The sequence below is a fragment of the Neltuma alba genome, unplaced genomic scaffold (assembly GCF_004799145.2).
Source record: "Neltuma alba isolate B1F8T4 unplaced genomic scaffold, ASM479914v2 tig00001967_pilon, whole genome shotgun sequence".
Lineage (NCBI taxonomy): Eukaryota > Viridiplantae > Streptophyta > Magnoliopsida > Fabales > Fabaceae > Neltuma > Neltuma alba.
Window position 1 is genome coordinate 44,764 of NW_021632689.1, and position 10,609 is coordinate 55,372.

At 33.5% G+C, this 10,609-nt stretch overlaps 1 protein-coding gene across 1 annotated transcript; it reads right to left on the reverse strand.

Moving 5' to 3' along the window:
* Window positions 1–376: 376 nt before the first annotated feature.
* LOC114714646 (copal-8-ol diphosphate hydratase, chloroplastic-like) lies at window positions 377–5,392 on the reverse strand. Its single transcript, XM_028899409.1, is given in 13 exon segments — window positions 377–513; window positions 516–588; window positions 680–874; window positions 975–1,065; window positions 1,175–1,405; window positions 1,498–1,596; window positions 1,673–1,788; window positions 1,941–2,167; window positions 2,353–2,465; window positions 4,240–4,360; window positions 4,479–4,693; window positions 4,809–4,992; window positions 5,092–5,392. Coding segments are annotated over 13 exon segments (2,103 nt in total).
* Window positions 5,393–10,609: the final 5,217 nt, after the last annotated feature.

A 10,609-nucleotide genomic window follows, 5' to 3' on the forward strand; every position in this document is an offset into this window, starting at 1 on the left:
AATTAATTCATTATTTTAACTCCCGTATCTTTTAGAGTAAGGATTGTCTGCGTTGTTGAATTAGAGGATTGATTATTATCATTGTTATTTGTGTGTTTCATTTTCATTTCTTTAATCTTCATTCATTTTAATCATTTTTATATAAAAACCAAAAAAGTATTTTAATTCCAATTTAATTCATGGTGTTTAATTAGAAATTATCAAATCAAAAATCCTTTTTATAGTTTAGGTTACTTGCATTTATTTACTAGGATTTAATTTCATTTTCGGCTCCTCAAAGTGAATACGACCTGGATTGTGCACTATATTTCATTAATTCAGTTAATTTTTGGAGTAACCCTAAAGCGACAAATTAAGGGCAATTATCTTCAGTGTATTACACGACTCTCTGAAAGAGGACTTTTTCAATGTGAGAGCTAACAGTTTGTGGATGAGTGTGAGCTGCATGATAGAAGGTTTTAGTGACAGTGAGGAATGTTTTCTTCATGTTGAGATCCATGCCATTAGAAGACAAACCAATTGCACCAGCTCTTGCATTTTCTCCCCTATTTCTGGCTTGCCCTTGCAGCTTGCATTACTATTGTTTTCCTGATATATGAATTTCAAAACCAGATATATAAGGGACTAGAAGATTAAATAATCTCATCACTAGTTAATGAAGTTGGTAACAAGTAATCACCTGGGTGCTTTGGAGAGAACGTAGCTGGTGGCAGATTTGATTAGAGAGTTGAACAAGTCTCTCATACTGAGGATTGATTTGTAAGTGATGAGGAAGTTGGTAGCCTGCATTTAAGTTGATCATGTTCACTAACAGCTCAGTTTCTCCTTCCCACTTATCTCCTTCGCTTTGGCATCCCAATAACCACTTTTTCCACTACATGCATTCGAAAATATCAAAATAGTGCCAAATGAAATTACTCAATACTGTATTTTCATATTCGAAAGTTCATGAATATAATAGACAGATCACTTACTGCATCATGAAGAATATCGAAGCTAGCAGAAGGTGAGCTCTGAGAGAAGGAATGCAATGTTTCTAGTAAAGTCCCTAAAAGACCCTCCCTGCTCCTGTTTTTATTCAGCCATCTGCAATATGCATATATTATTGAGTTAAACTTTTAGTTAAAATTAAAAACCTACGAGATTTTTACTGCTCCGTCAGAAGTGTAATTACCGTTCGGTTAAGGAGCTACTGATGTTGTTGAATTCATACGCAAAGGCCTTTCTTTGGTCCTGGTCATGATATGTGGATCTGAGTGTGTGAATGAGAGCAGAAGTTTTGACCCATGCAAGTCGTTCTTGGGATCTCTCTGGTTCAAATATGTTGGCTGTAGCCAGGAAGTAAGCCAAAAGAAGCCTTTCTTTGTTCAGACCGAACATTTCTAGTCCACATTCTGAGCACCACCTGTGTAAAAATCATCATAAATTTTCGTTAATATTGCTAACTTTATGCAGCCCTGAGAGAGAGAGAAAGAGAGAGATTTAGGTCTTTCTTACTCTTGAATTCTTTTCCATTCCAGTCGGTGCAAGGCTTGGCATTTGTTATAGTCTAGTTTTCCAAGTTCAAGGTTATCGTTATTGCTGACCTTGGGCAGCCTGCAAAAAAATTAGAACCATCTTTTCCTCTCAAAATGTTCAAATTATATTTTAGATTGAGACTTTGATTAGTTACCTGTAGAGGGTCTTAGAAATCCAGACATCATCTCCTCCACCATATTGGTCCAAGTAAAACCTAGTCTCTAGCCGGGGCAAGCTTGCGTACCATGGAAAATCCAATGCATAGCTCACCTGTTATTACATAGAGAGCTTAATGAAAAAGATACAAACATTCTGTATCAATGTATTATTTTAATTGCTATGTGAAACAAATTTAATCAACAATGTTCATGACAAATTAGGTTCATTATTTATTTCAAAATAAACCTGACTAAAAAATATACCTCGCCGGGTAGATCTTTGGCTATGATCCATTTATCAAGAATCTGATTATCAGCTCGTTTTTTAGTTAAGAAATTGGTTGCAAAGTTCTTTCCTTCATCAAGAATTGTCTCTCCTGGAAATTGAACTTGAGCAGCTCTGTAAAAATTGAATATTACTGACGCTCCTTCATCTGTCTGCCCAGGGAAGCAGTAAAACTCTCCATCTTTTTGAAATGTTTTGAATACATCTATGATCAAAACCACACCGTACCAATGCCACTCATTAGCATTTTTCTTTGAAAGTAAGTTCATTCAACTATGTAAAGTGCTGTAATATGATTATATATAGATATTTATATAGAGATAAATTAAATTAATAATAATTAATGACTATAAAGTTGTAATTAATACAACACTTGGTATTATTACTTACTAGCTGAAACATCATAGCCGTTCAATCTTAGTAATCTGAACCCCATACTTGTATCGTCTAGATCTGGCAAGTCTGAATATCTTGTCCATCCAATGCCTCTCTCATTCCAATTTCTGAAAAAAGTGCATTTTTAGCATTGGTCGGAATTCTATTGTTTATTTCTTGTTTTCATTGAATTACATTAGTCTACAATAATGAGTCTTTTCCTATTAGGTGAGATCATCAGTTACATAGATCAAATGGCGCCGTTAAACTCTATGAACAACATGGATCACGTGACTGATAAGTCTCATTATTTGCATACATTTCTAGCCCTAAACTCATGCTTTTGCCATCGATATTTGCATACTTTGTGCATAATTAGCTTCCATTGTGCATAAGAGTTGGTGAGAGGAATTGTGAGGTTTTGCATGTGTTTTTACATATTTTTATATGATTTTATATGTGTGTACTTTTGATTTTATATGTGTGTACTTTTGATCCTTGCTTTGGTGTGAATTTCAGGGAGTTTCAATTCTGTCTGAGGCGCCACAGCGGATTTAGGAAGGCGCCACGGCGGATTTCCAAGGGGACTCTCGGTAAAAGGCGCCGCGGCGGATAGAAGGAGGCGCCACGGCGGATTGGCATTTACATGTAGCTCAGGTTCAATAATCCAAACGACACCGTATTGGTAATCCGCCGCGGCGGATTGACGGAGGCGCCGCGGCGGATGACGCATATCAGCAATTTGAACCAGAAACGATCTGAACCAGAAACGATCGAACAACGCGAGAGGAGGAAATTGGATGACCCGGATCATGGAGCTCCATCCTAAAAGGCGCGGATCCTAGCCAGATGAAGGGAGTTAGTTACAAAATGGAAAGAAGGAGATTCGGAGGAGATTACCATTCTTCTCCCATACACTCTCTCTCCATCTCATCCGCATCTCACCATCATCTCCTCTTCTTCCGTGAAGGTTTTGCCATGGTGATTTTGGAGCGTCTCAGTGTAGTTCTCCTTACAGCTATGAGCAGCTAAGCGTCCGTGTTCTTCCTGGAAATGAAGCAAAGCCTGAGTCCCTGATTCGATTAAAGGGAGTTTATTCTAGATTCTTAGCTCTAGTCTGAATCTATAGATTGATTGAGCGAGTTGTTCAATTCAAGTTGTAGTTCAGGATTTGATTTTGATTTACTTCTTCACTGGAGTTGTTGAATCTGATTAGGATTAGTAGAATGATATTTCATTTACAAGATCAAGTTGAGATTTTCCTTCTGATTCCTTAGTCGTATTGCATTGTGGTTTCTGGACAAGTTGTTTCAGTTCTCATAATCAATTCAACATATTTTTAAGACAATACACGGTTGTGATTGTCACAGGAGGATTGATTTATCATTTTATTTTTTCTAAACCAAACGATTCTAGCCTTGTTGTTGATTCATACGAGTTGTAGTCTTGACAGTGAGGAAGCCCAGCGAGTTGTTGGCCAAGTCTTGATTTGGTTGTTATAAGTGGACTAGGAAGGTAGAGCACATTTCCAGGAGAACACTTCACTCATATCTGATATTCTATCACTCATTCACTTCACAATTTCTCACTTAGATAAACCAAAAGATACAAACATTTACATTCTACATTTGCAAAGCCAGAAAATCAATATAAATAACTAGATCACTTCCACTGTTAATAATTTGTGAAGGCATTTAATTGACAAAACTCTTGAACAACAAGCCTCCTTGAGAAGAATGACCTAGGGTTGAGCCACTGCACTTCCAAGCTTAATTCTAGTATTTTTGAGAGCCCCTAACGACAAGGCTTCATCAATGACCCATAAAATTATAAACAATCAATTCCATGATAAAATCCCCAGAATGAGTACTCTTGTTGAAAAGAAGAGACAGTTATGTATACCTGTGAACATAATCCAAAATCTCTTTTATCTTTGGTTGAAAATATCTTGCAATTCCCAAGCGCTCCAATCGATCAACAATCCATAACGGCTCAAAAAAATCTACCGGGTAAGAATCTGGGGCTACAATTTCAGAAAACACAAATAAATAATGTCACAATCATCCAAAACTAATGTACAACCATAATCTGAAAAAGGACATTTGTTGGTAAGCTAGCTGTAGGTCGATATATAGACATACCTCCGCCATTATAGTTTTGGGCAATATTGTTTAAGTAATTGAGGCAGTGAGGGTCCTTGCTTTGGTTGAAAGCAAAAGCAGTGGAAGAAGGACAGAACAAGTAGGAGCCATCTTTGCTTCTCACATTTTGAAGCTTATCCCATTGAAGCCCTAGTATTGCTTCCAAGCTGAACAGCAACGACGTAGGAACACTTTGCAAAACCTCCATCGGTATCCTATATATATAAGTTTAAAATTATGCGCTATCTGACATATATATAGTAATTTTACATGCTTCCAGTAATCTGAACAAAGTCTTATTTTTTTTCCTTTAAGAGAAAGACTCTGTACCTTTTGAGCTTGGCATCTCTCCTTGCCAATATTTCTTTGAGGGTAGGGAAGTCATGAGGCAGATCGATTTTCAAATTTTGTGCTAAATGAAGAAGTGTCGGAAGAATCACTTCAAACCCACATGTCATGTTCTCTCTGTCTTCTGCTTCCAGCGTGTTCACATTCTCTTTAAAGAATCTAAGCCCTATATGTATAAACAAGCATATATTAATACAACATCTGAATATAAAATTCTCGAGACTTTAATATTTGAATTATTGATCAATATTATTCAGCCACGTACCTTTCTCGGCTTTTTCAGGATGAACGTTGTAGCGTGTTAACGCAATAACAGAAGCTAAGGTGCAAATAAGCCTATCATAAGCCACAAATACGTGAGCGTCTCCCCAGGATCCATCTGGTAGCTGATTGTCTATTATCCATTGAAGAGATTCTGGGAACTGTGGGCCTTCACTTCCATTCACATCTTCTACCAGAGCCACTAAAGCCGTAGTATAAGCTGAGGGTGATATGGTCTTCTCTCCTTCATTCGATTCTAAGATCAACCTAATAGCTTCCACTCTCTTTCTGATCTCCTCATTCATTACAGAAGCCTTTTTCAAACCAAAGTAATACTTATGAGACATCGAACTCGCCAGAAAGAAACATGCGTAATGCATGCATGCGGCATTAAGATTAGTGAAGAAATTAGAATGTGTTTTAAACTATACGTACCTCCAAAGCTTCCTCATCTTCTCCCTTAACCTTAATCCCATAATTCCAATTGTATGTTGGAAGTGTCAAACTTTCATGTTGCGGAACTTCTGACGAAGTTATTTTTTGTGATGCCCCACTACTGCTTCTTTTTTATCTGAAATCAGAGTTTTTTCCTGAAACGATTACTCTAGCCTTCAACGGCATAACCCCTATAACAACGTAACATAAGCAATAAAACCATATGTAAGCATTAGAGGAAGATAAATGTTTATACGTATATATATATATATATATATATATTCTTGAAGAGATCGTGGAATGAAGTTCAGATTACCATGAAAGGTAATGGGAGCAGACAAATACAAACAGTGAGTTGAAGAACGAAAAGAAGGAAGAGAGTGGGTGGATTGGTGATACATGTTGGATTGAGAAGCCATTATTAATGTTGTTTGCTTTTATGGTAGTAATCCTCTTCCAATGAATAATATGGCTGTGGCCTGTGGCGATAATACACCATTTATAAGCACGAGAGGGTGGTACTCCTGTAAATTCTGAAGATTTGATGGCGAATAGATAAATAAACAAATAAAATGATGATTAAAGCAAAGCAAATATAGATGGGAAGGAAAAGTTGACATTTTGTGAGGTGTTTGAAATAACTTATGAATAACTTTTTAATAGTAATTTACGATAAGTATACGAGAGTAATTTTATTTTGGCTTACATAAAATATACTTATAAGTGACATCATAACATGTGTTAATTTTTTTTTAATTTAAAAACGGGGCACCTCATTCCACTCTCTCATCACATGTCTGACTTCAGCTTCCCATCTCTCTTTTAAAATTCTACACACTCTGCTCAGAAACCATTTAACTTATCACCTTCTCCAGATATCAACATCCCATTTAACTTATCTACCACCATCCACAAATCTGATTCAATTACCACTTTTAGATGCTAACATATTATCTCTGGTCTTTAATATAAGAGTTAATTTAATAATCAATTTGGTCCTGAATATAACACCACAATCGACTTTGTCTCTCATGTTTATCCATTTCTCCCAAAGTAGTCCTTATATAGTAGTTGCACATGTTAAAGATTTCATCAAATCACATATGATTAGTAGGGATATTTTAGGAAAAATAACACTTATTTATTACAAACAACTTAACTAATTTTCTTAATTTACTCAAATTAATCAATTAGCCCTTATATTAGGGACTGAAAGTAGTATTATATTTAATTTTAAGATAAATAAACTTAATTGATTAAAATTAAAAAATTTCATTTTAGAATTTTTTGTCAGTATTTAAAATTATAATGCCAGCATCTTTTGTTAATAACATTAACAGTGATTAAGGGATTAAACAAATACTTTGTAAAATAGAAAAAACTTGAAAAATTATTCTTTTCCAAAAATTTGGTCCTTTTAAAATTAAATGTGCAGTCTTTTAAGTATAATTAAATGGTTTAGTAGGTATTCAAATGTAATTTTCCCTAGTCGAATTTCCAGTGCGAGGATAGCTGGTATTAGACTTGCCAAAGGCCCAACGGTCACAAATTTTTATTCTATTAATCACTGGCCCACCGAATCAGAGCATTAAAATGCAACTTCTCTTATCACCACTCTCTTGCCGTATGTAAATTACTTACAAGAAAAAAAATATTTCTAAATATAAGTTACTTGTAAGGTAATTAATGGAATTTTTTAAATTTTATTCTCATTGAATATAATAAAAAATATATATGAGAAAAAATTTACAACATATTTTGTCCAATGCCCTTTCTTTAATAGGGTTAAGTGTGAAAAGTTGTATCAATTTAATGCATAGTATGCGAGAATGGAGTATAAATAACTTACGCATAAAAACTGAGTAATATGTTGCTTTTGTCCTGATATTTATAAGTTAGAGAATTAAGTATTTTTTTCTCTAATTCACTTCATTAATTTTTCTTTTATGAAACAGATAAAAAAGGGGATGTAATAAGTATATTTTGTGGTGTTGTGAAAGAGACTATGACTGCTGTTGGACTTGGCAAGGGGGAAGACTATGATATAACAAAATCTGCGTGTCACTCCCATTTCAATAGTTTTGCTTCGCTTGTTTGTGAAAAACTGCAATCTCGCTCTAGCTCATCTGTTTTGAATATGGACTTGTTTTTCTTCCCCAATAACAGCTAAACAAAAAAAAAAACTAGGTACGTAGTTTTGTTTTTGGGCAAAGAAATTAGCACATAGTTAAGTTAAGTAAACATTCCATGGATGCATCATTAAGTTTGTTGGGTGGGGAAAATTAAACATACGCAACAAATATCATACATAAAAAACATGCAACAAGCGTCAAAGAATTTGAACCTTAATTAATTATTTTTACGTACCCAAGTCACAATCAGAGGAATTCCATTTTTGTTTTTGTTTTTTTCAGAATAGTATCTCATATGCTTCTATTTTTGAATAGTTCAAAACAAGTTATTTCTTGTTTGTTTGTTTTAAAAACACCCTTGGAATCCATAACCTGACGCTTAGCTTATAATAAAACCATAAAAGAGGTACTTGGTGTTCTTTGGCTGCAAATCCTGACAAGTGATGTCGTTCATAGCTTGTAACTTGATTAATTCTTAATATAAAATCTCCTTGACTTAATTAATTTAGATAGATTAAAAAAATTATTAAATTAGTTATTTGTCAAAAATGTATTGGTTTTGCTAGAGTACGCTCTTAAATAATCTAGATTGAAATTACCTTTTGATACAAGCTCCCTTAACTTATGTAATTAATAGTTTGGATAAATAACTTACATATAGGACCAAATTCAAGCTCCTTATTAGCTTTTATATTATGGACCAGAAATAGTATTAAATACAGTCTTACATTATTCTTCAATTTTCCAATTTAAGATTGTGTAATGTGAGTTTCAATGTTGTCACAAAACTACCTGCAAGTGGTAAATTACTGAGCTATGGGCAGTGTATTTTACTATGGGAAGACTGAGTTGTGATAGTATCATTTTTGAGTAGGAAATCATTCATCTCCTATGAGACCAATAAAACTAAAAGAGGATGTGTGTGTGTGTGTGTGTGATGAAAAAGCTTTATATGACGGCTTGGTCTGGAATTTTATTCGGGAACTCACTTCCAATAGTTTTGTTTTGCTTGTTTGTGAAAAATATCACTCATACTGCAGGCTACTTTGAAACATAATTTGTACCTAATTTTCTAAAGTTCAATACCAACAAAAAAAAAATGAAAGAAATTTGAAGATCAGTATGTGGACTTGAAATAAAAGCATAGATCTAATATAATTTAAGATAACTTTTCCTTGAGAAATATTTTGTCGCTTAGAATTTTCTTCATAAAGTTTTTGACGAGACAATTTCAATATGCATTGTGTCCTTCCTTGTTTTTTCCTCATTATTAAATCTTTTAATTTTATTCTTTTAATATTATTAATCTCTATAACTCTGCTCTATCAGTATTATTAGACCATACATAAAAACTAATTGTGCTAACAAAGTAAGATTAAATAATTTAATATAATGAAAAAAATCCAGATACTTAATTAAAATTAAAAATTGAAGAAAACTATTGCTACCTCAAAAATGATTGCATCAAGCAACATTATTTAGCCGCCATGGGTAACTCCGAATTCCAGCCACGGAAGTTGGGCTTGCGCAAAAAGAAATTAAACAAAAAACAAAAAAAGACCGGTAAATCCGTGGAACATTAATCGGTATATATCGGAGCTGGTTTTCTAAATTTTACAATTTAGATTTAAAAATGATGACAACGACACTGATCTTATTTTTGTAAGACTCTTTAACTAAATTACATATCTTTTTGCAAAAATAACTAACTTACAGTATCTCTAATGAATTAGTTAATAGCCTTTGCTACCATTATTATTTAATAGGATTTCTCAATCCAAAAACCATAGTACTCCTACTAGTTATTACTATTTATAACCGCTGATCAACGACAATTTTTTAAATGTATTAATTACACTTGCCCATATATTAAATTATTATTAAACGAAATAAAAACAGTTCTGATAATTTTCTATGGCTTTTTAACAACAAATGGCTTTTTACCAATCCAACTACTCTGTTCCTTCTTTCTCTTCTTCAAGTCACTATAATAATTCTCTAACTTAATTTCTATTTAATATATATTAAGAATAACAATCCAAAAATATATAATAAATAAACAGTAAAATCGATGTGATTTGTAAATAAAACAAAAAATACTCATCCCTATAACTTATAAATAGGACCAGAAAAATATATGAGAGATATTTAAACAACATAATATTACTAATATATAATAGAAGTTGCATCTTAATAATCCAAATAGGACAAAATAATTCGGTGGGGCAGTGATTAATAGAATACAAGTTTGCGTCCGTTTGACCTTTGGCAAGTCTAATACCAGCCAACATATAACTTTTTTTTTTGGCTGGAGCCAATATATATATATATTTTACGACAGAGCTTGGGCGGCATGCATATATATATATATATATATATATAAAGAGACGTAGTGAAAAAGAACCATGATCTGTCTCGTATATACTTATTTAAGGGAGCACCTGAAAATTAAACACTTGCGTTATTAGGAAGAAGAAAAGAAAAAATTTTCATCATGTTTCTTGGAACCACCATGTCTCTCTCGCACCATCGCTTGCTTCCTTCGGCTTCTCCTGGTTTCATCTCTCTCTCTCTCTCTCTCTCAATCTCTCTCTCACACACACTCTGCAGATAATTGAGTTTGGTATTTGGGTTATTGAGATCATTAGTTTCCTCGCTACTTATGGTTTAAATCTCAAACATCAATGGGAGAGGAGTTATGTATAACCTAGAAAAGTGATGCTCGGCAGATTTTTTTTTTTTTTTTGCCTTTTTAGAAGTCAAGGACTTGCTATAGCAGGTGTTACAAAAAGTGAGAAATTTTTCATCTCAAATTCTTTGTTTTGTAGATTATATATAAGATTAACGGTGTTAGAATTAAGAGATTAAAAGTACATTTTATTAACTTGAAGGATTAAATTGAAATTTGACATAAACTTGGAAGACAAAAATGTATATTTTAGCTTTTATAAAAAC